The sequence below is a fragment of the Pygoscelis adeliae genome, unplaced genomic scaffold (genome assembly GCF_000699105.1).
Source record: "Pygoscelis adeliae isolate BGI_AS28 unplaced genomic scaffold, ASM69910v1 Scaffold8, whole genome shotgun sequence".
NCBI lineage: Eukaryota > Metazoa > Chordata > Aves > Sphenisciformes > Spheniscidae > Pygoscelis > Pygoscelis adeliae.
In genome coordinates this window covers 437,010-452,502 of record NW_008825260.1, presented here as the reverse complement: position 1 = coordinate 452,502, position 15,493 = coordinate 437,010, and the positions used below count along the sequence as shown (strand labels likewise).

Genomic DNA, 15,493 nt, shown 5'->3' with positions numbered 1-15,493 from the left:
AGATGCTGATGAACTGCATTTTGATGGATACCACTTACTTATCTCATGCTTTTAAAAATGGCAAGCCAGCATATATTATTTGATGCACTTAGCCATGTTGATAGTCAGTCAGTCTGACAGTCAGCAATGTGTCTGTGCTGCATTATGCCAAGGTGCACAAATGCTGCAAGTGACAAGTAACTCCAGTTTTGGCACTCCTCCGTAAGAGGAAGCTTGCGTTAGTTTTGATATTCGGAATCTTTTGACGCTTGAGCCAGTGTTTATAAGAGTCTATATTCTAATTCTGTAAAGATGGCTTTAAACCCACAGACAACTAATCATGTAAAGGCTAATCTGGGTAACTAGCTAGTCTTCTCATATTACAAGTTCAACTAAGTAGAAAGATTCTAATGTTGAGATTGCTATACAAGAATCTATGCCTCCAAGCGAGAAAAGCTTAAAAATACAGATCTTTTGAGTCATCAGGGTTATGAGTGGATGCAGCAGTCAAGCTGAAGTTAAACTCAAGTTGAATAAACCACAGTAAAGTTCGTACCCCAGATATGTGCCAACTGATGGAACATGCACAGTCTATGAATACGTACAGTTACAGACTTCTGTGATTAGTTTCAAAAATGAATTGATATGTTTATACAAAAAATTACTATAGACTGGCATTTAACGTTAAGGCAATGTTATCATATCATACTTTAAGAGTGTTTTTCTATGTAGATTAGAAGGAGATTAGTGGATACCCTTTTTCAGTATTTTGCATTCTAGCGTGTGACCAAGAAAATAATGAAATGGGTCTGAAACAACAATAAGAAATAGCCATACAATGGAGAAACAAAAATCAGGGTGAAAAGAAGGCTGTCCGATTTGGTAATAAAGAAGTTAATAGAATAATTAAAAAAGGAGGTAGGAGAAATATCCTTTCTCAGCGTACCTGCAGCTGTGAAGAACTTTAGTATTTAAGTAAGTAGCAACATTTCTTATTAGGCCGTAAAATGCTAGATGTTTTATTTAAAATTTCTGTTTGGTAGAACAGAAAAGATTTTGAATGAAAGGATGTCATTTCAGTGAGCTTTATTGGACAGTCTGAGGGAGCTTTTGTCAAGAGATTTGTTAGGGCATCGTAAATGAATATGTCTGGGTACCACAATAGCATGGCAAAATCACCGCACTGTAATAGACAGATCAGTCCCTTTGCTGCAATTGCCATAGCAAAGCAACAATTAAGCAGATTTTAAGATACAATTTATAATCGATCAGATCCTCAAACAGAAACATTCTACCTGAAATCACTGCTCAGCATCATACAATATTTTCTGCAGTACAGAAACTGAATAATTAAGAAAAAATATTTCAAGCAAAGGAGGTCAACATAGAAAATAGCCTTTTTTGTAGAAATTATTAGATGTTCGCTGAATGTTAAACCATGTTGTAAATGACTGTGAAATATGGGTGCTTCTCTTCCTTCCTCTTAAAATGCTGATACAGAAAGAATGGAGTTGAAGAGGGACTATAATCATAGGAAACAACCTTGGGGATAGTTTATACAACAAAAAAAACTTTCTTTGTTATTGAAAGTTAAAAATAATGTGCTTTTCACTGTATTGAACCCAGTGAATTTGTCTTTCAACAGTTTAAGCTGTAATGAAGTCTTCTGAAAGCATTAACCCTTTGACCTTGATAATGCTTCTCTATCAATATATCGAGCAAAAGGGTAGAAAAACAATAACTATTTTTTAAAGTGAAGCTTTCAGGTCAGAGAGCCATGATGACAGATTGCAATCAAAGTCATTGCAAAATCTTGTCTTCTAACTGTTCCAATTTTCCCTCTTTTATAACTTTAATATTGTTCCTGGCAGCTTAATTCTCCCTTTCCCTTTCCCCAGTCTTTCTCTCGATAGGTTTGACTTGTTCTTTTTTATTTCTCATCCTCCTTTTTACATGTTTCCTATTCAGTGGGGTTCATTACTTGCTGCATTTCTTTCTAGCATTCTGTCTCTTTTTCAATAGTACTTCACTCTTTTGCAAGAAGAACAAATTTAAAGCAGTATCAGGTTCAGGGATGCTAATACTCTAGTAGTTTTCCTCCTCTGTTTTCACTTGGTGTATGCCATGTTCTAGATCATGACATAGTTTTGCACAACCTTTAGGTCCAACCAACTACCTTCTAACCATGAGGTTCATCTCACTGTTCTATTTCTTTTTTACTTTAACAGTTTTCTGATGCTTTATCAAAATTGTGTAGATTTCAAAGTACAGCCACCAGCTTTTCTGAGCAAGGGAAGCCTGTTTAGAACGGATTGTTTGAAAATAAGTTATTTCCTATTTGGTATGCAATTTATTGTCCTCTGAGGGCATATATTCTCTACTAAGTTACCATTCATCTGCTTTGCTCTGGACTGACTCAGTCTGCTGATATTAAAGCTAAAATAAAGCTGTCAACACTTTGTCAGAGCATGAAAAGTAAAGCACGCACGTAAAAATTGATGTGCAGAACGAGGCAATGAACCTTGGCACGCCTGGGAAGGGGAATCCCACAATACCTTCCACAGAAGTGGATACTTGAGATTCCTCTTTTCCTGGAAAAGAAACGAGTTATTAATATTTTTATGTTTATTTGGAAGCCAATGATTACAACAAAACAAATCTCTTGTAGACAATCCCTTTAGACAGTAAGGCTTCATGGGATGTTCTTTTTTTTTCCCCGTTTTCTGTGTCTGCAGGAGAAAGATATGATGATTACACCTATGCCATTTGCAAGGCCACAGGACTTAGGCCCATCTATTGCTATTGTAGCGAAGGTAAACCAAATTCAGGATCATCTGCTGAAGAAACATGATATTGAGCTGTACATGCATCTGAACCGTCTGGAAATTGCTCCACAGATTTATGGACTGTAAGTGTTTGCAAAGCATTATTTAATTTAATTCCTTCTATTTTTATTTCATTATATTAGGACTTTTTTTCCTTAAATTTAGGATTAGAGGAACGGGGCTGAAAAGAGAAGTACTGCTTATGTCTGAGAATTTACTCAATTGGCAACATTACAGTAAATGACACCCCACTGTTGCATTTGTGACAGTGGCATTCCCAGTGCAGATAAAGTCCATTCAGCTACATATTAGAGAACTTGACGAAGACTCCCAGTTGCAGTGATGGAGTACATACTGAATCGAGTACATATTCTACCTGTGGTTTTCCTATAAGAAGACATGGGATAATAGGACACAAAGAAGGGGGGAAGGGGAAAATTATTAGCATTGATTGGTTTATTTACTTAATTTTATCACCAATTCAGTATCAGTGAACTTTCCCCTATTGCAATAATGGGGTTTTGGATACTGGTAATACAGGTGTGGTGGAGCACGTTAAAAATTAAGGCATGGAGATAATGAAGTGTCGGTATGCGGAGTCAGCCCAGGTAGTCCTTTTTCCATTAAGCTGGCTCAGATCCATTCAGCTGGTCATGTATTGTGTGCCCCCATTCCAGGGGGCCTTATTGGGCCAGGTGCGACTTTGGGTATGGCCTTGTCCACGTGTTTGCACAGCATTGCATCCAAACCAGTTACGGCTGCTATAGTCAGTCTCGGTCAATACAGAGCGTGCAACTTGGATGAACCATGAGTAACTGTGAATTGACTGTGGTTTTGAGGAAGAAGTTTGCCTTCATCATCTGAAATTCTGGACATTTGATTCATTTTGATCATTCCTTAAAGAGTTAGCAAGCTATATGTGCAGTTACAGTGACAGAAAAATGATGCTTTTAATTTTTTTTTTACTTTTCGCAATGATTTAAAATAAGGTTGGCTTTGCCTTAAATAAAAAAAAAAAGGTTTCATTTATAGGCATGAATTTCCAAGTGTAACTGTGAATTACATTTAACAACTCAATAGAAAATTTATAAAGGGAGGGAAAAGGTGACTGTGTAAATGTCAGGCCATAACTGCAATACTTAACATTAAAGTCTAATTTGATGTTATAGTAAAATGGAAAAATGCTGAGACATAGCATACCCTCAAGAGAAGAGTTGAACTAAGACTAAGTAGTAGTCCCAGACTTACAAATAACATATATTAGGAAGATAAATGTAATTCTACAAAACTTATTTAAATAGTTTTGACAGGAATGGGTTACAGGGAGAGGAAGAATACGCCAAGTAAACTCAAGGTATTAAAAGTATGAAGAGGACAGATTGTCCTATTACAGTATTTTTTGCATAGTGTAGAGTTGTGTATTTTCTTAATATCTTCACTACTCTGGAAGAGAAAGCAAGCATCCTTAATAAACTTCAGGGGTAGTAATGAATAAGTAGGCAGTATAAGTATCAAGGAAAACAAAAAGACAGTGTTTCTTTTTTATGAAGGCTTTTGAAAACACACAGAAAATAAAATAAGATAAACCTCAGAAATTTGCAAACATATTTTGGGGCAAAAATAATTTGTACTGTAGGTATTCACTTCAGTATAAGATTTTGCCTTTCAGTAAGAGAAATAATTGAAAGAAAAAAATTAGACTTTAGCTCAAAACATAACATTATAATAACAGAAGAATGGTGCAGTCTGGTGTGGCATAAATAGAACTGAATCTGAATAAAGAAATTTACAGTTAAGGGAATGAATTATGAGAGAGAGCTTCAGGCTGACTATCAGGAAAACCTTACTAACAGGGAGCTGTTAGACTGTAAAATAATATATCAAAATTAACAAAGGAAAAACCATCAGAATATTTTAAAGACAGGCTTTGAAAAGCTCTCAGAAATGGATAGTATCATACAGAATGAGTCTGCATTGGCAGAAGAGGAAAGTAGGTTGCCTGTGAGGTCATATCCTTCTCTGATTTCTGATTTAATATAGAGGACAGGAGAAAAAGAAAGGGAAAGGAACATGACTGTGTTGTATTATTCTCACCTTTAATGATGTCTGAACTCTTCAGAATAGTAATTTCCAGTAGTGAGCCAGCTGACAGTCTCAGCTGCTGGATCTTTTCCTATATTTAACATTTCTTGAACTAGAAACAGCATTTCTTAAACATAATAGGTTATTAATAATTGCTAAACATAACCCAAGCGCAGCATTCATGTGAGCTTTTTGTTGAAGTTTATTGTTTTGCTGAAGTTTGTTGGATTTGCCAACAATAAATACTCATCTGTCAGCCTTGATATCACTCAAAAAATACACAAATGGTAGAAGGAAGACTGGGAACTTCCTTCAAAAGATATTAATGGCATTACTGGTGAAAAGAATCAACACGAAAGGCTTGTATTTAGTGGCAGTCTCCCCTCGCCTGCACAAGTTATACAATCTTCTTATTTAAAAATATAGTATTTTATACTTTGCATCCTTCTATAACCTCCTGGGGCAAGGTAGAAACAATTCTTACTTACTCTCTGTATTTTGATACAATTGATTTCAACCTTTGATGTTTACAAATAGTCCTTTTATTTTTCAACCACTAGGGAGGCTTGCTCTGCTGGGAGGTCAGGTACTCTGGTCTGTTGTACACTTCCACGTTCAGAAACTGTCCTTCAAAATAAAATGTGGTTACACACTTCTTGAAATTACGCTTACCTGCTTACAAGACCAACTTTAACAGGCATTTCTACGACTCATTAATTGTGGTTGCTTTCCAGTAGTGCAAAGGTTGTATGCTGGTTTTGTGGAAAAGTATACGCATGATAGTGTTTATCATACCAATGTGAAAAATCTTTATTTTTTCTTCATCAGTTAGTCCTCTGCAAACCATGGTGTCATTAGCCTCAGCCTGGTATGCCGGGCTGCATGCTGGGAGGTGCTGCCAGTTTAGCAGAAATCTTTTCTCTGGGTAGTTTACATTTTGTGAAGTTTCAGCCCAAGGGAGTGGATTTCTTTTTCTCCTGGAGGGCATCGGTGAACAGACTTCGCATTACCTGGCTGTCTCATTTCATCGCTGATCAGAAACAGAACCCTGCTAGGTACAGCAAGGTGTACTAGGGTCCTGGCTACGCCGTACTTCTGTCCTCTGGCCATTCAGGTTGGTGTCATACACAGCAGCAGCCTTAGCACAGGAACTGCTGTAGCTGGAAATTTTGTGAGACCGCACGTTCATTCACTTGCAGTCAGCCGCTGCGTATCCTTGTGATAATTATTCAGCTGCTGTTAATATCAGCCGAAATGGAACCAGCAATACAGAGATAAAGGCTTTGTGCCTTATCGTTCTTCAGTCTTCTTTATTTGCCGTGTCTCTAGCTTGTTTTTAGACCCGAAGATAATGTTTTGCAGAGTAACATTGTTTCACGTTCCTGGTAGCACCGCGAATTGCGTACAGTCTAACCAAACTATAATAATTATCTAATCGTATCTAATTTTGTACTTTGTAAAGTAAAGCACAAGAATGGTTTGAAAATTAAAAGGAATTGATTGCATTAACAGTTCAGTGACATGCTTCCTGATAATAAACTTTTCTCTAAATAAAAACAAAAAAATGCTAAGATTGAACGAAAAGATTGGATACTCTGAAGGGTTGACAGATTGAATATTCAGTTTAATTGTAAAATTAGATGAGTTAACAATGATTAATGCCCTAGATTAAATGGTATTCTAGTGTTAATTTCTTTGACCCTTACATCTAATTCATGTTGAAGTACAAAATAATTATTGCAAAACCATTCTGCACTTTCTGCAGTGGCCAGTGTTTGCAGTGGCAAATTAGGCAGGTTGTGCTCTCAGCTTGCGAAAGGACACGGTTTGAGGAAACTCTTCATGTATCTGTATTTTAGGACATTTTCTTCCGTTTATAGTAATTTGTAGTAGAAGACTTCTTTTACATTTCATTGAAAAGATGAATCAATTGGAAAAGTCCCACATAATATCATTATTACTACTTTATTTTATGTACTGAGGGTTTCAAAGTGAATTATATTGCATCAAATGAATAGAACTGCATGCAATAAGTACAGCCAGATCATGTAAATATATATGATACGGTTGTATAGAAATAATGCACACAAAGATGATGACAAGGCGTAAGTGTAAAAAGCTTTATTTAAGAACAAAAATTAACTGTTGGCATAAACTCACTAGCTTCTGCATCATAACACTGATGGCAGTATTATATTGGTTAAGCAAACTCTTTCTAAGCACATATCCAACAGACAATAAAGCGCATGCAGAAGTGAGTGTAAATATTTCATGATGGCTTAATCTCAGTACAAAAAAAGGCCTTCTTAGAACATTCAGTGCCGATGACTTTGCCTCCCGCTGCCACTCTGCTTTGTGATGATCAATCAGATAGACATACTGCCTACTGCACTTCGAGAGGCAGTTTCAGCCCTTTAGGCTGATACCACAATTATACTTCAGGAAGAAGCCTATCTCATGAAGCAAAGGGAAAAAAAAAGAGAAGGATGCAAACTAAGTTACAGGGTAACTAGGCACGAGTGTAGATTTGAAGATAGCGTTAGAAAGGTTATGTTACAGCAAAGTCAACAGCAGATGTGCTGCTCCACTATTACTATTCTTAGTTGCTTTGCTATGAGCACTGCTGTGGGGCATCCACCTGTTTTAGTTTCTCTCCCATGCCATTATGGTAGCAGGCAGTATTCTTTTCCATAACCATATTGGTCTCTGGAGGGAGAATTTAAAGGATTTTACCTGTGCAGTATGGGAACAGAAATCATATTCATTGTATCCAGGAAAAAAAAAAAATATCCCACTAGTCATCAGAGTAAGAAATCTTCATGATCTCCATAAAAAGTAGATCAAAGATCAGTCTTGCTAAGGAGAACTTTACAGATCATCCAGGATGCCTGGGTTTATTTTGGATTCTCACACTTCACCAAAAAAATGAGAGAGAGAATTTATGGCACGGTCCAAACCAATTACAGTTCCTCTGTAGTTTTTAATCCAGTGTCATCAATTAGTTGGACAGCAATTACAATGAAAGCAACTTTGAGCTATTGTGCATGTAGTAGGGGAACCACCAAAATCTGGCCTTGCTATTAAAATAAATTAGTATCTAGCAGTAGCTAAGACTAAGCAAATACAAAGTCTTTCTGAACAAAGTAATAATTCTCATTTGAATGTCCAGGACCAAATTAATCCTGAACTTAGTAACTGGTATTGCTGTTGATTTCCAGTAATTATTTTCTGTTTGACTTAAACAAAGTGTTACATATAAAGCAGATTTTAATGGAATATAAATCCTAGTTTGTCTGTCAGTAGAGGGCTTGCTAAGGATTTAATGCCAAATGAACAGGTCTTTCTAAGAAAGGTTACCATCCACTGTTGGTCCCACAAATTAAGAAGAGATACAGTCTACTGGGCTTTTAGATAAAGCTTTTGGGGGCTGATTCAGACATCTGAAGACATTACTACAAATTCTATCTTGCATAGTGAAAAAGGTATTGTAAGAAGAAACCTGTAAGTTCAAAGTTAGGTGACAGAAGAAAACACATCTGAAGCTAATTTAGAAAGCTACAATATATTTTGATGGAGAGAGGCATTGCCTCACCTACTGTTGACATACCAGTTGTATTGCAATGGTTTACTAACTCAGAGGATTTGCTCTGTGCAAATAAATGTGGACAATTCTTGAAGCATCAGGGTAGGTATCTTACTTTCAGGCAGCAAGCAGATCCTACTAAACTCTAGAAGCTGCTTTTCTTCTGTTTTGAAGTGAGGCTATTCACCCTTTCATGTTCTTAAGTGATAGATTTCAGTTGCTCATTGTTGAGTTTCTCCAAAAAGCTTCCTGGTTCGTTGATTGAAAAAATGTATATTTCATTTTGTGCCGCTTCTTATTGTGTATTAGGTTGAAAATTATGATGAACTTTCAATTTTATCCTTTTTCCCCAACTGTCACAAATAGTATTTTAGTCTAAGCTTAGACTTAAGATTTTAACATATACATAATGTAAAAGCCCACTCTATAAACAGAATGAAGGATTGGTTGAGGTGTCAAAAGTGTTCATCTGAGTTTTACTCTCCTGACGCATAATTATGTGCTGAGATGATAATGAGTAGTACTGGATGGCTGTGAGGATGGAATGCAGATTTGTCATTATGTTGCTCCTTGATGCAGGTGATGTGCTTCCCATATGAAGTACAGGGAATTATCTGTATCTGGGAAAGAAACAAGCAAGAAAGCTTCCATTTTGACTTTTGTCACATACCCTTAAAAAAAAAAAAATCTGGTGGCATTAAACATAAGTAGGCTTAGAGACCAGTGGATTTGAATAGAATAAATATCTTCTGAAACCTGTGATGAATTTAGTAGGAATATATACAGGTGTTTGGAAGGCTTTGTCTTTTTTTTTTTCTTTTACTTTGTAGTCAATAGCTATTGACTATAAAAGCTGAACAATGAATGGAGAAGCTCTGCTCTAGTAAGGAATTTAAGATGCCATTTATCAAGTATTTACTTCTCCTTTGCTTTCTTTATACTTAAATCACATCAGCTGTTCAGGTTAGCCAGTACTGTTTAATTTAGTCTATCATTTTGTTTCTTTCAATGACACAGAACTTAGTCTAGAAAACTCATGTTGGAATTTGGTACAGAAAAGGCAATAGGTAGGTCAAGTAACTGTTGTGGAAGGCAATTATCTCAGCATATGCCTGAAAAATGAAACTGATAACATGCCCATGTTAACATGATGTGAGTAGGTAGAATACAGCACTTTGGACTTAAGCACTTGCTAGCAACCAAAGCATTTCCTGTAGAATCCAGGCCTGTGGATAATTCATGTTTTGGTTAACCAGTGCTTCATCCTCACTGCTTATTCTTACCTGGTCTATCTGAATCAAGTTAGTATGGGCATGCAAACATATGTCACTATGTCGTGGTTTAGCCTCAGTCGGCAACTAAGCACCACACAGCCGCTTGCTCACTCCCCCCCACCCAGTGGGATGGGGGAGAGAATTGGAAAAGCACAAGTGAGAAAAACTTGTGGGTTGAGATAAAAACAGTTTAATAATTGACATAAAATTATAATAATAAGATGATAATAATAATAATAATAATACACAAAGCAAGTGATGCACAGTACAATTGCTCACCACCCGCCGACCGATGCCCAGCCAGTCCCCGAGTAGCGGCCCCCCCCAGCCAGCTTTCCCCAGTTTATGTACTGAGCATGACGTCACATGGTATGGAACGTTTCTTTGGCCAATTTGGCTGTGCCCCCTCCCAGCTTCCTGTGCACCTCCAGCCTTCTCAGTCGGTAGAGCATGGGAAACTAAAAAGTCCTTGGCTAGTGTAAGCATTACCTAGCAACAACTAAAACATTGGTGCCTTATCAACTTTGTTCTCATCCTAAATCCAAAACACAGCACTGTACCAGCTACTAAGGTAGGAAATTAAGTCTATCCTTGCCGGAACCAGGACACACTAGCACACCCTTTATTTTCCTGTGAAGACCTACCTTTAGAAATGATAATAAAGTAATGAAGAGAACTGTGTGCACCATCCAGCAGGGAAAGATCATCCCGTCATCAGTCCTTAAGATAAAAGCCAATATCGAAAGATAGTCTGAAGACTAAGACAGACAGAAGGTAGCCCTGAGAATCTTTCTGTTCTTTTGTATCATCTCGTTGCACATAAAAAAGAGCCACGTGAAGAGGAACCTCTGCTAGAATACAAAGAGCAGCCTCAAGAAGAGCAATGGCAAGAGATAGTAAACAATTTAGTGCCTAAATCATAAAATTTAAAAGTTATACTGTTGTCTTTAAACACAACTGGGATCAAGTGGGTAGTGCAGATAGAATTTTTTTTTAAATCTTTCAACAAACGAGCATGAAATACTTAAATGCACAATGTAAGCCTGTTGGAAGCACAGGAGTTAGATTTCATAAAAAACTCAAAAGTTTTTAATATTTTGTTATTATTCCATGTCAGAACAAACCAGGCCATTTTGGATTTTCATGGGTGAGGAGAAGAATGACGGGATTTGCGTTCAAGAAAAAGCAATAGTTAGTGAACTGCCTTAAGGTGTGGAATGTCAACTTCAGGGATAGCACATTCTTCAGTCTGAGTCTCCCTCGGCCTAGGAGGACAATCATCTAGCTCTCCAGGGTCATTTTCATCTGAGTCCTTAGTTTTAGCAGAAAATTATATCCTGAAACGACAATTCATCCTTAATGAAAATGTTGTTGAAAATTAGTGAAATAGTAATTCTATAGGAATATGGACAGTCTGGGTTTTCTCTAAAGGTGTCTGGTTGCCCAATAGAATGCAGTTAATCTGGAAAATGAAAGGCAGTATAGTGTCAGCATTGGTAAGAATGCTTCCTTTTTGCTTTTTCTCCCCACAAAAGTAATAGTTCACCAGGTAGCCAAGTCAGTCCACCTCCTGTTTCCATTTCAGATACCGAGCATAGTTCTTGGATAGCCATTTCTACCCCTATGGACAGTGTTCTCTCCCCCTTCAGTCTAACCAAATCTTACAGACTGAGGTAAGGGTTTGGGAGGGGGGAAAAAAAAGAGGTGTGGAATCCTGCAGACAACCTATATAATTCGGATTATATGTTCTGAGTTGTCTCTGACAGTTGTTTTATTGGGAGTTCTCGAATTGGATAAATAGATGGCGGCACTGGAAGTGCGTGCAACAGGAAAAGGTCCTGACCTGAAAATAATACAAACTGACTGTCCTAACTTTTAAAATGGGTGGGCTGGATAGTAGTTCTCCATGACCTTGTGAACCGCTTTCCAACATCTTGCTAGAGTTGTAGAAGTTTCAGCAATAAAAAAAAAATCGTTCCAAACCGGTGCATGCCTTGAGTATTTTTTCTAGTTCTGATGTGGTTTTGAGCAAGAATTTTTCAAAGTATCCTATGAAATATTAAAACAAGCCAGCCATATCCGAAGAATAAAATCCATTAACACAGGTCACAGGAATAGGTTGCTCAAAAGTAGTGCTGTTAATTAGGGTGCACAATTTTGTGTAACTTTTGCATATTGTATGAATTCACAATATTTTAGTCTAGGTAGAGAATGAGAAATTATGTTTGAGAAACATTTCTAAAACTGGAATTATTTTACCAAACTAATATTGAAAAAATAATGGGAATATTTCATCACCCCTCGTACTGAATGTAATAGCACAAGGCCCTAAAGGGTTAAGTTACGTAATTTAGCGTGAAGGCCCCACACTTTTTGGCGAGAAAATCTGTGCACAACACTGCAAAATAGAATTGCCTAGTGAAAAAGAACAAAAGCAGACAAGAGTAGGAGCTGGTTTCAAATACATGTTTTGAAATCAATCAATGAGTCACACTTTAATTTTTACAGAAAGCCAAGGGTGCTGCTCTTTTTCTTCCTCTGAAAACACTCTTAACATACCATTTGCAGCCTGATATGAACTGCCATTGATGACTTCCTTGAATTTCCAGATATCACTGTTTGTAAGGGAAGAAGGCAGTGGATGCACCTAGACCTTGTTATTCAGTATTGAATGTATTGACAACAGAACAGTAATTCCCAAATTTCAGAGAGGCAAAATGTCATCACCCAATATAACATCAGCTTGGGAAGTCCACGAGAGAGCATCTCTTTTCATAGGCCTTTACATTGTCATCTGTAATTTTTCATGATCTGCTTTTCTTTACTTCTTTTCACCTTATGTAAAATCAGGACCATGTTAGCATGCTTTCTCTGATTACCTTTATATAAATGCTTTTGTCCCTGAAGTCTGAAAAAGTGTCCAATACAGTGATCTTTGAATGCCACACAAGCAATATATTTTATTTTGCTCTTGGTATTGAGAGAGGGGAGAGAGAAAAGAAATTTCATATTTTCTGTCCTTTAAGTTTGTAATATAATGTAATGTAATAAAATACAATATAATGAAACTCCCCCTGCTTCTGATTGCTGTTACTCCTACCAATAATGCTACCAGATTTTTATTAGCAGAGGTGGAGAAGTTTGTAAAAAATATTTTGATACCGTGGAAAAATCTATACACATACTCACGTGTGCAATGTAGCAGCAGTAATATGTTGTATGTTATTAAATATCGTTACAGTGCTTAAATCAAAATTCCAGACAACATCTAAACACAGTCCTTAGTTGCTTACAACTTACATCAATAATGTTGTGTGAGCTGTTGGAGTTTAAGCTTGGGCCTTGTGGTTTATTCCATTTCTCCTAACAAGTACATGCGGGAATGACATGCAAAATCGGCAATGTCAGGTTTGGGTTTTTTTTTTAATAATGCACATCCAGTTAACTAGAAGTATATGGGACATCTTGAATCAAAGAATTCTCCTCATTGTCTTACTTATCTGTGAGAGAAATCGCACAAGAATAATCAGGCAATAGAATTCCCACAGAAAGTTTGCAACATACCAATGTGCTTAATATCTAGAAACGTTAACGATGACACATTATATTTGTATAGACTGAAGAGTGGAAAAGCTAATGGCATCTTTGACCTTAGCAATTCATATATTAGTATTAACGGTTTGACATGTTATGTATATTGAAAAACTGTTTAAAAGAATTGAAATAGATTTAATTCTCCTTTTTCTTATTTCAATAACCGTAATCAGAAAAACCTTTTTAATGGTGTAATCCCATATCCGACCAAAGTACTTAGTTATGCATCCTGCTTTACTGTACATCTGAGCTCTGGGACTCTCCTGCCGAAACGCATCCCTTGATTTATCTTCTGTCTAAACTATTTCTTACATTATGACTCTCTGCTGCAGCCTTTGATACTCCCTGTGACATCATGAGACAGCTGTGTTACATTGTGCTTAAGCAGTACTAAACCTTTAAACTTTAAACGAATATTTTGCTTCTTGGAGGTATAAATAGAATATGTAATAAGCATCTGTGGGATATGCAATTAATGTCACTTGTGAGGAAAGACCTTCATGATGCACTTGGGTTTTGGCACTCTTAAATTATGAGCTCTTTACTGCACTCATGGGATAAATTCCATATCCCCCAGATGCTTATTATGTATCTTCCATCTCCCTTAATTCCTATTAGCTGGATTAGTAGTTGTTGTGATGTTGAGGTTTATGGTAATTTAGCTGGGGTGGTTCTCGGCGATCAATAAATAAACTTCAAAAGTTTAGTAATTTTTATTTTCTAGCAATTCCAGTGTGTATAGCTGTAACAATTTACATTAAATGCTAGTTGGATATACCAAAAATTTTGGTCAACTGTGCACACTGGCGTATGCATCACCTAAATTTCAAAAAACAAGCAAATATATAAAAGCAAAAGATTTCAACAGCAAAGAATGAGCTGAATCACAAGGTTTTGGGGTGACTAAGACACGGGTATTTCCTTCAGCATCTGCAAATGTTAAAAAAACATAATTCGCATAGAGAATAAATATTTTGTTGTTAAATGACGGTATTATTAATGTTCTAGTCACAGTCATTATCTAGAGAGTTTGTCAAACTGGTGCAGAATGGCCTAGATTAGTTATCAACTCAGGAGCAAGTCAGATTTTTAGAAGACTCAATAAAGTTCAGTGATTAATTGTTATATATTCTGATTCATGCCTATCCCATTTTATCTAATTTAATAAAAGTCTAAAATGATGATTAATCCTTTCATACCAGCAGTTGCTGGTACATCCATTACATGTCCAATCTGAATTCCTCTGCCAAGGAGTTAACTACTATTTTGAACTTGGTGTGAAAAATATCATTATAAATTTCATTAACCTGATCATCAAATTCAAAAAAGTCAACTCGTAAAATCCATTACTACATATCATGCATCGAAGATTAAAAACTGGTCCTCAGTGGGCAGGAATAGCCAGGATTTAATTCCCACAGCATATGTTTAAAGTGCTCATATGACATTATTGTATCTGTAATTATCAGAATTTTATGTTTATTAACCCAAGTGAATTAAGAATCTTGTTTTGCGTAAAATTTAGCATGCGTGTTAAATTGACCATTAATTCAGAGCATATCAATGTATATGTATTTACTACAAACGCGGAGATATTTCTTTAGCGTATTGTAATAATTTTAGCATTTAGAGAACTGCCTGCCTTTAATTTTTCCTTCTCTGATAAAATAATTTACTTCTTCAGTGCTTCCAGTTGGCTATCTTTGTGTGAATCCCCATGGGTGACATTGATTTAAATCCTACTTCACGTAGTCCTTCTGGGGGGGAACCTTGGAGTGTTTCACGTTTGCACTCTACCTCCACCGTAACTAAGCCTTCGTCTTCCGTAAGATGTTTTTCCAGCTGTAGCACTGTTCATCCTTCACCGCTGCTTAGCCCGGCCGTGGTTAGATCCAAGAGGGACAGACGCCTCTCCACGCCGCACAGTACACGTGCCTCAGCATAGAAATAGGCACAAGACCTCACGGCGGCAGTGCGGGCGTCGGGATGGGTTTATTGCTTACTCTGACTAGGGTTGCTCGAGGTGGAAATTCGGTAAAGGCATGAAAAAATACGCTGCCGGAGAGCCCAGGGAGCCCGCCTTTGCCCCGCCCGTTCGCGGGATTTGAACCGGGGTCCCGGTGCCCCCCGCAGCCGCCGCCTGAAACCAGGGCCGG

The 15,493-nt window shown here is 37.1% G+C and overlaps 1 protein-coding gene across 2 annotated transcripts in view; it reads left to right on the top strand.

The window, feature by feature from the left end:
• Positions 1–15,493, top strand: part of TBC1D5 (TBC1 domain family, member 5) — a 298,599-nt gene that overhangs the window by 170,741 nt on the left and 112,365 nt on the right. For both annotated transcript variants that reach the window (XM_009329508.1, XM_009329507.1), the window contains exon 12: positions 2,715–2,887. In XM_009329508.1, coding sequence (XP_009327783.1) covers positions 2,715–2,887 — 173 coding nt within the window. The remainder of the gene's footprint in view (positions 1–2,714; positions 2,888–15,493) is intronic.